General features: G+C 33.1%; 1 protein-coding gene across 1 annotated transcript in view; it reads right to left on the minus strand.

The window, feature by feature from the left end:
* LOC129231875 (protein EFR3 homolog B-like) overlaps nt 1-20,428 on the minus strand; it is a 78,446-nt gene that overhangs the window by 23,130 nt on the left and 34,888 nt on the right. The window contains exon 11 of the mRNA XM_054866268.1: nt 6,334-6,473. Coding sequence (XP_054722243.1) covers nt 6,334-6,473 — 140 coding nt within the window. The remainder of the gene's footprint in view (nt 1-6,333; nt 6,474-20,428) is intronic.

Raw genomic sequence — 20,428 nt, forward strand, 5'->3', positions numbered from 1 at the left:
TTATTGTTACTTCGGTATCTTAAAAGTACTCTTCACTTAAAAGAATTAATTTATACCGAATTCACATAAATTTTGTTTGGTAATAAGAAGTTCGAAAACTTTGTTGACAAAAATGTCACTATATATACTCATGAAACAAACAATAGCGTAAAAATTGAAAAATAAAACCTATAAAAATACTACATCTTTCTGTTTTTGTTTTAGTACTTTAGTTATGAAAAAAGAAATGGAAAAAGAAAAAATATCAGTTTTAATGAAAATTATTTTACTATATAATACCTCAGACTATTGTTTTTAATCAAAAATGTCATTCAGTCACACATAAGTTTGCACAGCTATTAATGAATAGACTTTGTTATAGATTGTGCTGCATATTCATGGCTGTTTATTATCAATTTTAACCAGTTATGCGCCAATTGCAGGAGAGTCGGGGAGGGTGGGAGGAATGGGACAGCTGTATATACACCGAAAGAAACTGTTTCAGGCTCTTTCCTGATTCTGACTTGTTACGTTTACTTGACAAGAAATAGTTTTTCTTTTATTTCGGTATGATTACAGTTCTCTCATTCTTCCATTTCTTCTCATTTTTTAAATGACAATTAACCTCACGGTTTATGTTTGAGTTATAAGATTTAAATAGTTTTAATTAGGAGAGAGAAATAATGGAGAGTTTTTACCAATCATAGTGTAACAATTCACTTAAGCTAACGCAGAAAAATATTTTAAACAATAAAAAATTGAGACGTCCCTTATACTTAAAAAAAATCTCCAGTTATTTCCTCATCAAACTTTGATTTTTCTGTATGTTTATATCAGAACAAGATCATTTAAGCACTTTTGACCAACACTGCTTTTTAAATAGATCTGACCCTCTTAAAATTTTTTAATACATCAAAAATTTCCTTTACCACTCTTTCATCTTCTACACGATCCATTCTCCTGATAAAGTCAAAACACTGGAACTCGCTAAATTATTTGAGTAAATTTCAACGATTGTTCTCAGTTCGGAGAATTCCGATTTGATAACTGCCATAGAATAAGTCTTCAAACAGGACGTTAAAAATCAAACACTATAATAATAATACAAGCAATGTTTTTAAAAAAATGATACGTATATTGTAATATTTTGTTGTCAGAAAATATTTTTGGTAATATTAAAGGATAAAGTTCTTGTTATTAACGTTTGAAATATTAAATGACACCTACTAATATTCAGTGCAGCATTATTTGCTTAATATTAAGCATATTTGTATAGTAAATGCTTTGTACAATGAAGCATTTCCTGTCCAATCGGAGCAAAGTGGATGGGGCTATGTGAAATAGTTCATATCATTTACTAATTCAGTCTTTTATCAAATCACGTACGTGTTCATTTATTAATTAGTTCAGAGGTTCCCAAATTTCAGACTCCCGTGGACCCCCTCCGGAAAAATTACGAACTTCGCGGAGCCCTCCCCCCCCTTGCCCCCTCGCGCAAAAAAAAATGATACAGTTAAATCTATTCTTTTTTCTAATATATTTTCACGCTTTTTTAACATAAAATTTATTTATTCATTGTTCTGTATATTTTTCAGAGCACTTATCTGGTTTTCATTTCTTTTTCTAAAATTATTTTTCTGAGTTATGGAAGTAAATTCTATTTGAAATTCAATTAGGAATAAAAATGTTATCAACAAATTTCTACAACAAGTTTACAATTAAAAATGAACTTTTGAAGTTGTGAGCAAAACAGTGATGAATTTTGGCGCGTACTCCACTGACTCGCTGAATGCTTACGCTTGCTGTCTACCGCACTTTAAGGTTATGATATTTAAGAAGCGAATTAAATACTGCGGTCTGTGCTAATGGCGTCAGTGAATGCTAGTCAGTTGTGAAGCCTTGTGCAGAAGCGTAAAAAATGAAATCAAATCTGCGCACTGATTAAAATAATTGTTGAAAAATATTAAACTTTGTCAAATTATTTCAAAAATTCTCAAATCCTATGTTTTTAAGCATGCTCTTTGAGAGAAAAAAAAAATACTTTAAAATTTCGGAAACGATCTCATTATTAAAATCGACTGCAAATTATAGCATTTGATCTATTTCAGCCATTGCTTGAAATTTTGAATGTTGGCTATTAAATTCAGTTTTAAAATTTTTGGAGCAAAAGTTTTATTTAAAGTGTAATATCACAGTTGTAAAAATGTTTGCACTTTCCTCAATAGTTTTGTAACAATATGAACTTCGTCACGTACACAAAATTATATAATGTGTAGTGTGTTTACTTCTAATAGTTCCGGTGTGGGGGGGGGGGGGGGGGGGGGGGGATTGCTGCGTCCTGCATGTACCTAAGCAAGAACTTTTTATTCCTCATAAATGGGCTTTCTTTTCGAATTAAAATATCGTTACTCGTCCTTCAATCTCAATTATATTTAACGTTTTAGCTGGTAGCACCGAGAAACCCCTGGCATGGACTCGCGGACCCCGGAGGTCTGCGGACTGATGTTTGGGAAACTCTGAATTAGTTCATTTACATTCCTTTATTTAATAATTCCCTTATTTACTCTTTCCATCATTTATTTTCTTATTAATTTGCTATTTTATTCACTCATTTAAATTATTTTCGTTTATTCTTTCATTTTCTTCTCATTTATTAATTCACTTTTTTATTTACCCATTTATTTGATAAAAAATTCCTTCAATCATGAAATTAAAAACAGTTCATTAGAAAAATATTTCATTTTTCACTTTGCCCCATGAAAAAAAAAAGATGAAAAATTTCCACCTTTTTTGTGAGGCACAAATTTACTGCTAAAAATAAAAAATAATATTCCATTGCGAGTTTTATCGTAAAATATATTGGTCTTCCTTCATGTACCGTAATTTTCAGAAAAAAATTCCAATTTGTTCATTTTGAAAAAAAGTAAGTTACCTTAAATGTTTCACTTTGCCTCCATATACAAAAAAAGACGTGCAAAATATTTAATTAATTCACATATCACCATTATCAAGATAATTTAGTTTGTAATTACTAAAAATCAAGTATATTCGATTGTCATCGCTGATTAGTGTTTAATGTTAAATAATTGCAAATTTCATCACCAGAGTCAGTGGCAGATTAATCATGTCGCAATTGCGAGGAGTCCCCATGACATTAGGGCCCTTTTCTTTTATTTAAGCCGAATTTTTCGAGGCTTACGTTCAATTAATTCCAGCAGTTCCAAATCCTCCAGCATAAACAAGTCGTAGTTGCGTTGTTGTCCGATGTCCGCCATCTTTAGTAGCTCGCTGTCGGAAGTTAACTCGCCGAAACCAAGGGGTTAGATTTGGAGCTGAAAAACCTGTTCACAACACGGCGTTAACTCCAATCCGCATTGGTTAATAACGTCAACCCTTCGATTGGCAGGTAACCCTTGGATCCCAGAGTTACTCCCGTTGGTTGATAAGAGCGTAAACCAAACAACCCTGGATGTGTTGTGACAGTTTGTCGCACCATGTTACAGATTTAAATCATTTCTATTTTAGCGTATCTATATGTAGTTCATCTTAAGTTAAATATGCCTTAAATAATGCATTAAAATTTGATAAAGTCAGAAAACAAATTATAGATTATTCGCGTTTTATAGACAAATTATAACTGTATTATTTCAGCAAAGCTGTAATGTGTTGGTTAAAAAAACTATGAATTAAAAAAAAAAAATTAGAAAGCTTGCTCCAAAATGTAACAAGTATTTACAGTAAACTCCCGATTATCCGCGGAATTGGGTGGCACAAGTGCTGCGGATAATAAAAATCGCGGATAACCGCAAAAAGACTAAAATGGGGGACAAATCAGGTAAAAATTGTCCTATCTCAAATTCTTAACTGTATTGATGCATAACACTTTCTGCAAACAGTGAAAATATATATAGAGTACAGTACAAATGTTTTGTATTTTTGCACAACCGAACTTAACATCAATAACAAACAAGTGTATGTACGATGAAGAACGCACAAAAAAAAAAATAATAATAATAATTATAAAATTAAATCAAATCAATCAATCAAGCAAAAACAACTGAGTGTAAATTTACAATTTTTCAAAAAAAAATCAGCTACTGGTATTCGCTTTTTACTGCGAAAATACATGTTCGTGATTGTTGATTGATTCGCGGATAATCCGCCCCGCGGATAAACCGCTCGTGGATAATCGGGAGTCTACTGTATTCAGTTGGGAGTAGTTTAATACAAAATAACAAAAAAAAAGTACCAATTTGTGCGTATTACTCATTATTCATATTAGCCGAGGAAATAAACAAAATAAAGATATGCTTTAGCTACATTTGAAAAATAACTACGTACTTTGAAAAAATGCAATTTTTTATTTTGCAGAATGATTATTCTTCCAATAAATTATGTTAAATTGCAAAGAAAAACAAGCATGAATAGCTTCTAATGACATTTCAGGAGATTTATTTGGCTAACTTAGAACAACATAAAAATTTTTTTTTGTTATTTTAAGTTCTACTTGTAACAACAAAATCTTATTTGTAATACAGTAAAACCTGTAAAGTTGACCACCTGTCTAAGTTGACTGCTTTTGTCAGGAACGGAATTAGTCCTATCTAATATAATGAATTAAAACCTCTGTAACTTGACCACATCTCTATCTTGACCACTAATATACACGAGCTTTGGCTTGGAGTATTGTAAAAAACCCTTTGTAAGTTGACAACTTGGCAAAGGCATTAAATTGTACTAAATGTTTAATCAGTTATGCATCAAATAAGCAACCAGACATTTTTAAAAACACCAATGAATGTTTCTATCCAAAAACATTGGGCTTATGTTAAGTCCCAGAAAATGCGCCAAACTTCATTAAGGAGTTATTTTGTTGAAAAGTAGTTTACCATTGTTACAAATGTACCATTCACATAGGACTGGAGAAAATTATGTGCGAAAACAACTTCGGTGATCTTTGGATACTTTCTGACAGTAAAAGTTCAATTCAACACCTCAGAAACTGGTCCCTCATAGAAGACAAAACTAGCCTATCAATCCTACGTAAAGTAAAGCTCATAGCCCTTCAGCATAAAGTCCACTTTCAATGGATCCCGTCCCATGTCGATATCTACGGTAACGAGCTGGCCGATACTCTTGCCAAAGAGAGTCTTGCCCATCCAACACCTTTCACCTCGGAGCTCACCTATCTAGAACTGTTCTCCAAGCAAAAAGCCAATAATAAAGAAAAATGGTTAATACGTCCATCTCACAATTGGTACAAAGGCAAAAGGCCAGGACAATGTCTTGCCCTTCCCTGTGACAGGCAGACTAACACCCTTCTGTCTCGCCTCACCAGTGGACATCTGAAAAGTCTCACTTTCTCTGGAGGCGCCAAGAGGTTCCCCATCTGCCCTAAATGCCAAAAAAGACCAGGCATCACAACAGCATATCTTGAGCTGCCTGGGATTGGACTGGAACGACATATTCGACAGTCCACTGCTAGTGTCAGATTTCATAAGAGTCAACGGCTTCATCGATTTGGTCTGACTCCATCAGACCAAAGGGAGATTAAAAACAACAACACAAATGTACAAGGAAAAAAAATCAAAGAATTTAAGTCACTTTTGACTTATTATGAATTTTTAGGAATTGTTAATGTCAAGTAAGTAGTTTTTCATAAGCAATGAGAAATTTTTTTTCCTTCAATCGATTTACAGACATTTTAAATTTGTATGATAATTTACGCGTCATTCTGGTAAATAATCTCTAAAAATATTTTAAACCTTTATACTTATTGTTTTAAAGTAATGTTAAACAATGAAATTGAGTTTAAAGTATTCCAGCTAGTTAAAAAATGAATGCATGGGGCAAGAAATGACAAAAAAAAATTTTCGTTACTACTCTCTATAAGTTGACCACCTGTCTAAGTTGACAACCAAAGTACTGCACCATAAGTGGTCAACTAACACAGGTTTCACTGTACAGGTTTGGTGACCCATGAATGCAAGCAATTTTCATTTGTGGTGCATTATGGGTAGGTTATAGAAGAATTATATTACTCGATAGCTATTGGCAGTGGGTAAACAAAGAGAACTGTGCAGTAAGTTTCCGCCTATAAGCAAGGGCTGAGGCATTGCTCATACCATGCAATATACCGACAGCCTGGTTATTTTTTGGCATTTCATTGAGATGACATCTGCCTCCAGCTTGGTTATTCTCCAGACTGATAAGTTCATAACAAAGACAAAACTGCCGTCTCTGGATGGGGTAACCGGGCTGTTGGTGTTCTGCAAAGTGAACTACACCATTTCTCAATAAAATTATTACTAATCTTATGGCTGTTTTATTATCAAGTTATCTTTAAAAAATTACCTTTAATAAACTTTTCAAAAGAATTTTTTGAAGCAATACATCAGCCTCCTGAGATTCATCCATAGGAAGAGGCACTTTACCCATTATAAACATCATTATTTCTATTTTTTGGAAGTCAGGTAAATTGTTGGCAAATTCACCTATTAACAAACACAAAATATTAATAGAAAATAATTTCTATCATAAAATTCTGTAACACAAACTAGAATAATCTAAAGTACCAAATGATTGCCTAAAAACTGACAGTGAACATTTTTAATTGTGCAAGACTGTTAATTACATAAAAAGAATTCTCTTAAATTTAAAGCCTAGATATTTGCAAATGTCTGATACCTATACACCATTTGTATAATTACTGAATTCAGAATTAAGCCTTAAAAAGAAATCATCAATACAGAGCAGACAGAGAAATTAAGCAGAGCAAACATTACCAATACAACTTTGGAAACACTAAACTACCTTCCACGTAAAAGTATTTACAGCTATTAAGAGCCATTGTCTGTAAGAATCAGGCAGTTTAAAGCATTTGTGATTGTTGACATTTTTAATTTTTTTTTATTTTCACATATGTTGTTCCTTATCGTAAATGTAATGTAAACCCGAAATTTGAGCTTTGTCTGACTCACCATTTTTGAGAAAACAATTTTTTTTTTTAGGGAGCGTGGCACATTTTTGCCGGTTTTTCAAATTTGCAGATTTTAAAGTGTTTGTTGCTTGAAGCGCCCTTATAATGACATGGATTTTTTGATTTCATATTACTATATGGTCTTGTTAGATACTGTTACAACTGTCAAATCGGTGACACTACGAGGGCAACGCCCACAAACTCCGTTTAAAAATGACCGAAAATGAATTTTTTTCTATATTCAAGGACAATTTTCTCAAAGCGCCTTCATGATGACACCAACATTTTTAGATCATTTTCTAGCCACACTTACATACATCAAAACTATGTATCAAAATCGGTGTCACTATAAGGGCGCCAGCAGATATTTGAACTTTTATTCAATAAATTTCACAAAAACACAAATATTTAGAATCTAATTACAACTGTCGCCCTCATAGCAGATATCTGATACTACATTAGGTTGATAACCAACATGTTTGTCTAACATTTGCACACAAAAAATCGGTGTCACTCCTATTATTTTTGGAAATATAATCGCTCCAAGTTAGTAGGTTATGGCGTTTTTTTAATATTTATTTATTTAATATTTTCACACCCAGATTTTTTTTTGTACATATTTATTTTTAATTCAATACAAAGAAGTGTACCTTATAACATAAACAGCTTTGGGCAGCAAGAGAGTCTTTTTCTTGAATAGAAAATGCCCGTTTTGATATAGGTACCAGGTGGATCTATTGTGCATAACGTGTCTAGACTATTATACCAATACTCGTCTTGTTTTTTCCGGCAAAACAAATTTATTTATTCCAATTGTTCTTGACATGCATTTGACATAAACTTGCAAATGGTCAACTTCTACTCTTTTTCTGTGATACAATGTTTCCCCATGCTTTAGTGCTACAAAATTAGCAGTTTTCAATAAGAGATGACCGTCTTTCTGAAATTGGTTTGACTTGATTCTTAATGTTTTCTTCGTTTTGGTCTACGTTATCCTCAAATTCAGTTTCAGATTCTAAATGTTCGCTTTCTTCAATATTCTCATTTGATGTATTGAGAATGCATTCGTTTTTTTGTTTCTTCCATCGAAAAAAAAATGATAGGATTTGTTTCATAGTACAATACTCTGAAGCAACGAACAGTTTTTTCCCAGTTACGAACTGCATTTCTCATCTAGTGTGCAACTTGACAGGGATGTTGTTTTTTCCCAGTATTTTCACCAATCGTAAATTGTTCTTATAAATACTCCTTCTGCTTTGAAGTGAACTTGAACTGAGCTCGTAAAGATAGGGACCATCCAATTTCATTAAATTGAACTTTTGGCAATGCAGGGGTATTTATTAGTTGAAAATTTGAAGCATTTATATAAGATGTTTGTAAGAGCTTCTTTCTCCCCAGATCCGCTTTTGCTCTCGGCGACCCTCTTTTTAACAATTGGAATAAAAGTGACAAAATATTTTTTTCCGTAAAATTATTTAAAAATATGCAATTTTAAAATACCATTGAGGAGCATCCAGTTTTGAAAATTTGCTGGAAGAAAGTACTCGAACCTCTCCCATTTTTTTTAATATTCTTAAAGATGGTCTAAAACTGTGTTTTTAAATTAACAGTATCAAAAATTTTCTGGGAAAGTGCCTCGTCTCCTCCTCTCTCTCGGCATCATTAATGAAGAACGTTTTAAATCTCGTTTTTAGTGCTTCAATTTCGAAAATTTTCCGGGGTGAGCCTCCTGAAAACCCCTTTTCCTAACATCATTGAAGGTCAGCAAAAATTTCGTTTTTGGAACTTAATTTTCAAGTAACTGCCGGTGTCCTAGTCTTTACCAAAAAAGGCTTTTAAGACTTCAATTAGAAAATTTTTTGGTGGATGGCCTTGGAATCTATCTCGACTTAAAATCACCAAGGATCGTCTAAAACTGCGTTTTCAGTGCTAATATATTTTTAAAAAATTCAGAGAGCCCTCGGAACCGCTCGTCGTACCATATACTCGAAGATAATTTAAAATTCTGTTTTTAAATTTCCACACTTCTGAAAAACTGCAGCAGGAGAAACTCTGAACCTACACTCCCCTAACATCACCAAATATTGTCTAAAATTGAGTTTTTAAGACTACAATTTCGAAATAGGGGGGGCCCCCGGACCCCCCTATTTCAGGCTCAATGTTAATCTTTCCATTAAGTTTATATTGCTAATACTTTAATGACTACCAGAAGCCAGAAAACTAAGTACACTCTCTCTCTTTATGTCGGTACATGCATTTGAAAAAATATTAAGGGGTGGCCAAACTCGTACCCGACCCCTTCCACCAGGTTTTTGACCTCGCATCGAGTCTGGGTGTCGTCAGGATATGGCAGTATAAAACAGGGAATGTTTATGACAGGCCCAGTAATTAACAGGGCAATCAAGTTACTTCTGTTATGACTGCAGAAAAGGACATACTATCCAAGCAGCGTTATCATTACGGAAATATTCAATCAAGTTCCGGGCACTATAAAACTACTTAAATGGACAATTACAATCACAATTTTCCCCCAAAAAAAGGTTTAGCTAATACTGTATCAATTTGTTCACCATTAAAGCGCAGAAGTGTTCCTATCTGTTAAATTTTGTTTAAATAAAACATATTTAGTTGTTAAGAATAATTTCCTCATATTTAAGTAATATCCCAATCGTTAGGTAAAATTTATTATCCATAAGAGCTATGAGGCCGCTACACCTCCTAATGCCAGGGCTGATTTTTTCAACCAATCCGCCACTGTATATAAGACTTAAAAATTTAGGTCTGTGTCATTAATGCACTAAAATATTATTTACCACAAAGTTTAATGCCAATCTAAATATGGATTTCAACTTGCTGGTGTGCTTTTTACAGTATTTCACCCCCCTTTTCTGTGCACATTTATGTGTACTTAAAATAACATAAATTAAATATTTTCATTAAAAAAACAATATGAATGCAAATAGTTTCTCAAAGTGAGTCCGATAGGAAACCTTTAAGATTTTTATGAACAACACCTCATTTGCAAGAAAATCTCTTCTATGATTTTTCTTGTACTAGTGAAGCTAACTTCACATTTTGATAAAAGCTATAGTTTTGTAGCATAATATTAGTTTTTTCAAAAGTGGAAATAATCCCATGAAATTGAGGAGACATTTTTTGGGAATGGTAACAGATTGAAAAAGTGGAATAACCATAAGGAGCTAGATAAGGTGCATGATGTAATGAAAATACAGTCAAACCCCTGGTTAAACCCCCCCCCCCCCCTCCGAAAAATCAATACCCTCTTAGTTCACCAAGAAATGTGGTGGCAACAACGTTTAGTATAGGAATGCAATACAAATCCCCTCTTTAAACCACCAACTTGCCGTCTGCCAAACGCCACTGATTTTTGAGGGAAACTGAATACTCGGTGTGATAATATTGTTGTTTAAACCGCTATCTTGAAAGACCATATCAAGCAATTCAAGCTTGGCGATGAGCCATTTAGGAGAGCGAATGTCCATGAGGGGCTGCAGAGGGAAATAATGAACGTTGCACATACTTGCTCACTAATGCCCCATATAAATGCACCTACATTAGCCACAACAAAATTGTCCAGCATTCTTATCTCTTTTTCTGTTTAATCCGCCCCCCTGCCACACTCAGTCGCCAAGGAGCATTGTTCCCACTCAACATCTCCACAAATTTTAACGGGATTTAATATATATATATATATCTTAATATATAAAAATCTTCTGTGCGGACGTTGGTCACAATAAGGTTTTTAAACGGCTGGACCAATTTTGATCAAATTTTTTGTGTGTAATTAAATTGTGGCAAGCATGGTTTCGAAGCGCGATGGAAAGAATCAGAAGCGTTTTTGTTAATTGATTAATTAATTTAAACATTGGACGGTTATATCTCTCAAATGATTAATATTTATTTTAACCTATTGTTGAGCGAGAACTGAAATAAATATTTAACCCATTGCCAAAGGACAATAACAAAGCCAGCTCTGTTTTCTATAATGAAATTTCCTACTGTGATATATCAATTGAGGATAGATAAAACGTAGAGAGAGAGAGAGTGTGTAGCCCTCACTTCTTGAAAGCAACGATTTTAAGTCCCGAGATATATTTTAAAGTAAAGAACTGGAAGGTTCACGCAAAACGTGGCTTCTGTCATTATAGTTGAACCATATGACCGGATCAGTGCTTTAGGTTTGCCTAAGCAAATGATCAGAAAGTACCGTACCTAGCAATATTCGTTTCTCGGCTCAAATCCACCTGAGTTTTCACGCCAATGTCAAGAAGACTTTAAGGATTATCAAACTAATTAGTACATTATTAAAGGAAAAGATGGTGGAATTTAAAGAAGAAGCAAATTTTATTTTCATCCAGATAAATTAACAGAGGGTACACAAAAGAACGGTGCAGAGGAAGATTTTTATCTTTGGTGGAAAGAACAAATTAGGCAAAATATGACGTTTTAAGAGTTTTCGTTCAAAAGATCGGACCGCTAAACCGTCAGAGTTAGCTTCGCTCACTGATCGGCTGGATTACAGTAACGTAGTGGCTTGGTGACACTGGCTATAAACAATAGAGTTGTTTGATCATTTGTTTACATTTTAAAGCTACTGTCAATGAAATTTATTGTATTTTTTGTTTATTTGGCGAAATATTTCAAATTGCAAAGAATTGCTTTTCGTTTTTAAAGAGTATTTAGTCATTTTAGTTGTTGAATGTGTTCATTTTACATCGGGAGGGGGAGGGGGATGAGAACTCTGTTTTTACCGTAATTATTTTTTTAAACAATAAGCTTTCAGATGGGGGATGTTGCAGCGGGATTTCCCGTTTGTTCTAGATGATTTTTCTACTTATTTTTTTCAACAAAACGATTCAAACACTTGATAGTTTATTGAATTTTTTTTATTTTTTCAATTTACAAAATTTGGACAGAACAACGTCTGTCGAGTCCTCTAGTACATACCTATGTCGAGTCCTATACATACATACATATATATATATATATATATTTATATATATGTATTAATATATATCTTTATATATATGTAAGAACCGCCGCTCGGTTCTTATTACGAATCTTGATTTTCGCAAGTTACAGTGTTGTGCCATGATAATCTACCACGTAGAAAGAGGACAAAGCTACATTCACAACATCTTTATTTTTACATAGAATATACCAGCAGGAACTTCTCTACTAACCTGCCCCTTGTTTAGTTGTGCTACAATTTTTATATAGGGAATATCATTAAAAGATTACAGAATTACCCTCGATCATGTGATCTCACGTGATCTATATAGGAGGAGCAGATTGCAATAACGAAATATTATTGAGCTTTGCACCGCAGACAGAGGCTGGCTTAAATCTGGAGTTAAAAAACGTGTCTGGTAGGTACTTTAAGGAAAAACACATCTGAGCCCAGAACACAACCATATATGGCATGAGAAGCATTTAAGTGTGTAATAAATAATGTCTGTGACTCATACGCGCTGACATATAAGTGAACAGAACTTAATATGGAAAAGGTCTAGCAAAGGATTTTTCATATTACATCCCCCCCTCCCCCAAAGAATACGACAGGATTGAATAGGGGGAAAAAATGAAGACAGGAAATTATCTGCAACCTCTTTCCTTTTTTTTTCTTCAATCTGAAATGTTATAACATTATACACATTACATATACAATAACACTACAGTTACTAATAAAAACACAGTACAATTAAAATGACATTGTAGTTTGAGCTAGCTAAAATTATGTAACACTCAATACTTTTTGTAAGTTCTCTACATAATTCAACATATGTACTCCACATTCTTTCTTCTTTAGCTCAAAGATGAACAATAATATTATTTCACTCATGAGATAGCTTGAAGTTGCTCGGTACATTATATTTTCTCAGTTTAGATACATAAACTGTTTGTTTTTTCTTTGGTATGCGCATTTGGTTTGTTAATTTCATAATTAACATCTGAAATTTTTTGAAGAATTCTATATGGTCCACTGAATGGTTGAGACAGTTTTCGAGAATTAGGGCATTTGAATTCTTCATATATGAGTGTCATTTGTATTAAAAGTTTTGTCCACAAATCTTACATCGTAGTATATCTTATTTCTTTCATGGTATTCTTTAGTTCTTTCAACTGCCAATTTCCTTGCTTGTTCGACCGGAGGATATATGTCTTCTTTAATTGGATTTTCAAAAAGGTACAATACCATACATTAAATATGAAGGAGGAAACTTTGCTACGGATTGTGGAGTCAAATTGTATTCTTGAGTCACCTGCTCCAGTAATTTAGGCCAAGGAACTTTTTTAGAAGTTTCATTCACTTTACACTTTAATCGAGTGACAATTGTTCGGTTTAGTCTTTCCACTTTGCCATTACATTCTGGTCTGTGTGCTGTAGTTAACAATTGTTTAATTTTATTGTGCTTTAGAAACTTCTCAAAATGGGAAGATGTAAATGCCGGATTCTTATCACTCAAAATACTTTTAGGCACTTGCACGCTGAAGACTTGCTTAAGAAAGTTAATGTATGTTTCAGAAGTAATTGACTTTGATGCAAAAGACCACATATATCTTGAATGATGGTCAATGATTAATGTCATATCCTTTTTAGCAGTGGTTGGAAGTAGCGCGCTACAAGTAGCGACGCTACTGTAGTAGCTACATTTTTCAGTAGTTTGTAGTGTAGCGCACTACTTTTAAAAAAGAGTAGTGTAGTGAGTAATTCGATACAAAAAAATAGTAGTTAGTAGCGATTTCGGAAAACTACTTTTTAATAAAGATTTTTTTTTTTTTTTTTTTTAAGAAACAATTCGGTTCAACGGATGCAATGAGAAATAAGACTTATAAAAATACGAGATGACCTCTGGCATATCATTTTGACGCCATACGTTCTATCTGTTTGACGCCATTAGTTCGTTTGCAATTGTAATTTTCATAGTTCGCCAAAATTTGTATTGAATATAGAGCTTGACTTAAAAAGAAAAGTATATATGAATTAGTGATAACCGTCAATTTAGTAACTCCTTTGTTTTTTCTGACTGTCGGGAATGTCCCGTGGATGAACGTTTTAAACTTCAAAGAGATCCAACACTGTAAAAACATTTATTTTCGCGAAAATGAAGATATCAATGATTTTGCGAATTGAAAATTTCTTTAATTTTATGTGAACAAACCTAAAGTTGAAAAGAAAAAAAATATATAATACATATATTTTGTGAAGCTTAAATTTTCAAGCTACTGTAAATGTTATAGATGAGGATGATATTGAATTGCCTTTGCCGGCTTACAATGAATACGAGAATTACAGTGTTATATAAGAGAAGAATAACGGACATTTTGGGGGAAAAATAAATAATAGATAATTCTTAGTAATATTCCATGTTCAAATGAGCTAATTTGTCAATCTAAACCTTTTTTCATTCAATCCTCTTACCGTGTGTGTTTGCATTAGGGTGTCCGCCAAAAAGCGAAAATTGATTTTTCAGGTCGCACACCCTTTTATAGTTCCCCGCTTACATCAAAACAATTGTAAAAAAGTTTCATATAATTTGAACAACTGCACCAGTGCCAAATTAAAAAAAAAAAAATAGAAACTCGAAATTTCTGTTGATAAAACGTTGCCCCCCTACACCCCGCATGCACCACAAAAACATTTATTCAAATTAGAAAACATTAAGGTATCCCCTACACTTGGCCTAAAATTATAACTTTCTTCAAAAAATTGTTTTTTTTTTCGATACATATTTTTAAAAATTTTTGGTAAATTTTACGAAATTACCAAGCTGAAAAATATCAACAGTAAAGTAGGTAATTAGCGTTAAACAGAAATTTTTGCTCTCCTGCAATATTGAAGTCTTCCACATAGTACTCAAAGATATGGATTTTTTCAGGGTTAAGTTGATTTTTTCATTTTAAATGTATTATTTTTTTGTTACTCATTTGAAAATGTTAATCTGAAAATGAGCTCGCTAATAATTTTTGAACTTGATTTTTTATTTAAATTCATGTTTAAATTTTTAAAAGATAAATAGGAAAAAAAAATCAATTATTTGAAGAAAATTATAATTTTTAGGCCAAGTGTGGGGTATCCAAATGGTTTTTAATTTAAATAAATATTTTTTGTGGTACATGTGGGGAGTAGGGTTTAGGGGCAACGTTTTATCAACAGGAATTTCGAATTCTTAAAAAGTTTTTTTTTTTGGAGGGGGGGGGGGGGCTAGCATACACTTTCAGACGAAAGTCGGCACGGTTTGCCGTTATTCAACAAATTATATGAAACATTTTTTCAAATTGTTTTGACATAACTGGAAAAATATAAGAGGGTATGACTTGAAAAATCGACTCATTTTTTGTGGGACACACTAAACCCACTTATTTTATTTTATTTCATTTTTTTTATTTTTGTTTATTTATTTATTTTTTGAAAAGTAGCGAAGTAGCGACTACATTTCAAAAGTAGTTTATAGTTGCTACTTTTTTAAAAAAGTAGTTGTAGTTGTAGTTAACTACATTTGTAAGAAAGTAGCTGTAGTTGTAGTTCGCTACCAAAAAAATGTAGTTTTTCCAACCACTGCTTTTTAGTGGAGTTGTAGTAATTGAAACCAGCCACACTATCTACTGCAACAAGATCAAATGCTTTTTCAACCGGAGGCATGGATTGTAGCTGGCCAAATCTTTTTTGCAGAGGTTTTTTTATTTACCTGACACGTATGACAATGCTTGTTAAAATTAGTTATGTTTATTGTTATATTTTGCCAATAGTAAACAGGCGTAAGTAAATTAATTGTTTTTTGAATTCCAGGATGTCCAAATTTTTCATGGACAGTTTTGAGTAGTTTATATCTTAAGGAGAATGGAACAACAATTCTCGTAAAACCTTTTCTACGCAGGCATAAAATATTATTAATTTCAATGAAATTACCCGTTAAATTGTCATTTTTTGAGCCTCTTTAATTTTCTCCAATTGCAGTAGATGTGAAGCTTGGGTTCCAGTAACTGTTACTGCATCTTCCTCTTTTAGATTACTTTTAGGTATGTCTCTTGAGAGCAAATCAGCCTCAAAATTCATGGTACTTTTCGTGTACCTAACATCATAGTCATACATGCTTAATAACAAGGACCATCGGAACAAAAGTCCTTTTAAATTTTTTACATTTTTGAGCCAAACTAACGAGGCGTGATCAGTATGTATGGTAATTTTTCGACCAAAAAGATAGTGATGAAATTTGTTTAAAGAATAGACTACAGCCAGACATTCCAGCTCCGTAATTCCATAATTTTTTTCATAATTCTTTAAAGAGCGGGAATGGAAAGCTATAGGATGTAAGGTACCAGAATCATCAGGCTGTTTCAGTATTGCTCCCACACCAGTTTGACTCGCATCAACACAAATATGACATTCTTTGCTAGGATCAAATATTTTAAAAATAAGTTTACAAATTAATGAATTTTTCAAAACTTCAAACGCTTCCTGGCATTCATCTGTCCATTGCCAAGTTGTGTCTTTTTTCAGCAAACGATTTAATGGATTTCTAATACTCGCATACTTGTTTATAAATTTGTGATACACATTTATTGACCCCAAAAATCTTTCAAGAGATTTGACATTGGTTAGTGGTTGTAATTTTTTAATAGCTTCAATATTACTATTATCTGGGTTAACAATTCCATTACAAATTTCACAACCTAAAAATTCAATTTTTGTCTGTAAAAAAGAGCATTTAGAAGCTTTTAGCTTAATGTTTTCTGTCCTGCACATTTCAAAGATTTGTTTACGGTGATTTAAATGTTCTGTAAGAGTTTCAGAAAAAATAATTATATTATCAAAATAGTTAGTTGCAAATTTAATTTTTTGTTTTGTCAGAATTCAGCGCAGAGTTCTCTGGAAAATACTTCCGGAATTTTTCCAACCAAACGGTAATTTATTCCACTCATACAGGCCACTGATAGTGACAAATGCAAGCTTTTCTGTATCTTGGGGGTGTACGGGTATATGCCAATATCTTGACGCCATGTCTAATTTTGAGAAATATCGACTTTTTCCTAATTTATCTATGAGTGTTTCTATTAAGGGCAATGGTTCTGCATCTGATTTTGTAATTTGGTTCAATTTCCTGTAGTCTATGCATAATTGACTATTTTTATTTTCGTCTTATTTAAAATCTAGGGTAACAGGTGCACTATAAGGACTTGAGCTCTCTTTTATTATTTTTGCTTTTATCAATTCTCGAATTTGATTGTCAATTTCTTTCTGCTGTTTAGGGGGATGTTTTATATGCCCTTAATGTCACCGGTAAGTCTGATGTTAACCTTACCCATTGTGGTTCAATTCTAATAGTTCGAACATCATAATTATTTATCGAAAATATATCGTTATAATTTTGGAGCATTTCCATCAGATCCGCATTTTCTCCATTTTCCGAATTCCCGTAATTGACTGACGTGAGCGTAAGCCTCCACCCCCGCAATCCAACACAGAAACCTTAGAAAAATGAAGAGTATCATTTTTTTCGCTTCTCTAAATTTTCTTTTTTTCTTCTTCTTGATTACTGGTGCTATTAATTGCCTTTTTTATGCTATTTTCAGTTCAATTTTCCTTAAAACATTTTTTCTTTTTAGTTTTGTTAACTTTTTTTCTACACTTACTTTTCTTCAATTTAGTATTTTCATTTCCATCATCATTATTTTCACTGTTCTTAACCTTGATTTCAGGCAAAATGTGCAAAGACAAATCATTTAGCGCGGACTCAGAAAAAGTGATCAGTTTTTTCCGATCCTGCATAACGACCCGTCTCATACAGTCAATGACTAAATGAAATCGAATGCAACTCTTTAAACCTAATATGGCATATGGTAAATCGGTGTCTAGAATAAAAAATTCCACCGGTCTAACGATATTACCAACTTTAAGGTGGAGCGTACATGTTCGGTTAAGTGTCAGAATTACGTGGGTTTGCTTAACATTCACGATTGTTTTTCTTCAATCGAGACATTTAATGTTTTTGCAATCGCACTAGGAATAACGTTTAAGGTTGATCCTGTATCTAAATTTAAACAAATCTTTTGTAATAAACTTGAGTTTCTTTTATTTTTAGTGTACACTTCATTATATAATTTATTTTCATTATATAATTTCTTTTCACTTTTGTAGATTATTTCACCTTCTATATACCCGGGCACTAATAATTGTCATGCTTCATTTGAATTTTCCTCTCCTTCCCTAAATTGTTTATCCTTATTCGGGACTCTAGTAATGGTTCAACCGTCGAGGTATTTGGTTTATTTATGCAGGTTTGTCCTCAATGATATGCGTTAATAATTCCTTGTTGTGCGCAGAATTTACAAGGATTAGGAGGTAGCTGCAGTGTATAATGTGTTGTTTGTTTTTTACGGGCGTTCTTTTCCTCGTTTTGGTTTACAACACGACGTTTGTCCTGTGGTTGACAAAAATTATTTCGTGGAAAATTATTTTTACTTTGGTCAGTGTAATTAGGGTTTTGTCGAAAATTGTTTTGCATTTGGTTTCGCGGTACCCAGTTTTGATAAAATTGAGTAGGTCCCCTATAAGCACTTGGTCGTTGTGTCTTGGTCTTAAATTCATTTTTTGACCTTTCATGTGGTACCTCGTTAATTATCTTAGTGACCACTTGAAGCCACTCTGTGGGAGTTTGTGGGTCTTTAATTAGCAGAAAAGATTTAATTTGTTGCGGCAACCCAACTGAGAGCCCTTCTAGAATATGTTTGTTACTGAGATTTATTCTCCTCCCCAGTTCTACTTTTTCAGTGAAATAAGAGAATAATTCTTTGGCGTTTCCCAAGAATCTTAAGTTCTGGAAATCTGTGAAATAATGTTCCTCAAAAATGTCTATTATCTCGCGAAAAGAAATGCAACACAAACATTGATTAACATAGATTTTTAAGGCGGATCTGCGAATAAATTTCTGAAAATTTTTTAACTTCCAGCTATCGTTTAATTTATTTAAGTTTGTTTGTTGGTTAAAATGAGCTAACCAAGCTGAAAAATTTAGTCCCAACTCTGGCTCAAACAATAAGATTTCTGGATTGCTACCCGTATTTGTTTGTTTTGCTTCATTTTCAGAAGCAGAAATCCCGGCTAAATTTAGTTCTTGTATTCTCTCAGTAACAGTTTGGCATTCCGCATCTGTGTTATTTACATTTAATTCAGGCGGTACCTCAGCTTGAGTTTCAGCATCTTTTCGATTTGACTCTTTGTTTTCCATTTTTGAATTATTTTTATTAGAAGGGCCTATTTCTGGGTCATTTTCTATTTCAAGGTTTTGACTAGTTTAGCCACTACGCAATATCATTATCTCTAATTTCACCAAACTTTAAAGCATTTCTTCTACTTTCCACATTCATATTCAAATTATTTAGTAAAATTTTAACAAGTGCTACAAATTAAAGACATATAAAAATAGTACCACAAAAGAGACTATCTTACTTTAAATCAGAACAGAAAACACATTTACATTACATGAAACATTTTTGGCAACCAAACAAAATACTACCATAACGGCATGAGCCTTTTAAAGAGCCTGGCTGATAAATATTATACATATTAGCCATAATTAATGCAAAGAGATCATGAAAACCTTTCCCTAGAAATCACAATATAAACGAAAATACTTATTTCAAGAAAGTAAAAGCAACATATTCCGAAATCTAAAAAAAATGTAACTCAATCACCAGCCTGATCTCAAGATTTTAGTTGAACAAAAGAAAAAAAACACATAAGAGATCCTGGTAAATCTAACTTTCAATGAGCGAGGCCCCTTTCATCTGATCAGCACAGTAAACCATATGGTGGCACAATTTATCACCAGCAAGTGGATCCTAATGATGCTTTCGCACACTGGATGTGTCACGCACACTCAACAGCTGCAAATTACCAGCACTCGGAAAATTCTTTGCTGGAGTTCCACTGAAATGGTCTCTGGTCTCCATCTTGCACTTAAAACTTTCTTTTTCTTTCTTCGGATATTCTGAAATGTTTTCACTGTTGTTAGCGGTTAACCTCGAAAGACACTGTTTCGATGTCTTGAAGCAAAAAATTCTCTTGCAGATAAAGCATGGTATTATCTTACGCAAACCCCTCAATGATGTAAAAATTTTAAAATGCTACAGCTCTGCCCTCATTTATCATCCTACCGGCTTGTATGAACCGCCGCTCAGTTCTTATTACGAATCTTGATTTTCGCAAGTTGCAGTGTTGTGCCGTGATAATCTACCACGTTGAAAGAGGACAAAGCTACATTCACAACATCTTTATTTTTACATAGAATATACCAGCAGGAACGTCTCTTAACTAACCCCCTTGTTTAGTTGTGCTACGATTTTTATGTAGGGAATATCATTAAAAGATTACAGATAATTATTCCTCGATCATGTGATCTCGCGTGATCTATATAGGAGGAGCAGATTGCAATAACGAAATATTAT

Source organism: Uloborus diversus, chromosome 1 (assembly GCF_026930045.1).
Source record: "Uloborus diversus isolate 005 chromosome 1, Udiv.v.3.1, whole genome shotgun sequence".
Classification (NCBI taxonomy): Eukaryota; Metazoa; Arthropoda; class Arachnida; order Araneae; family Uloboridae; genus Uloborus; species Uloborus diversus.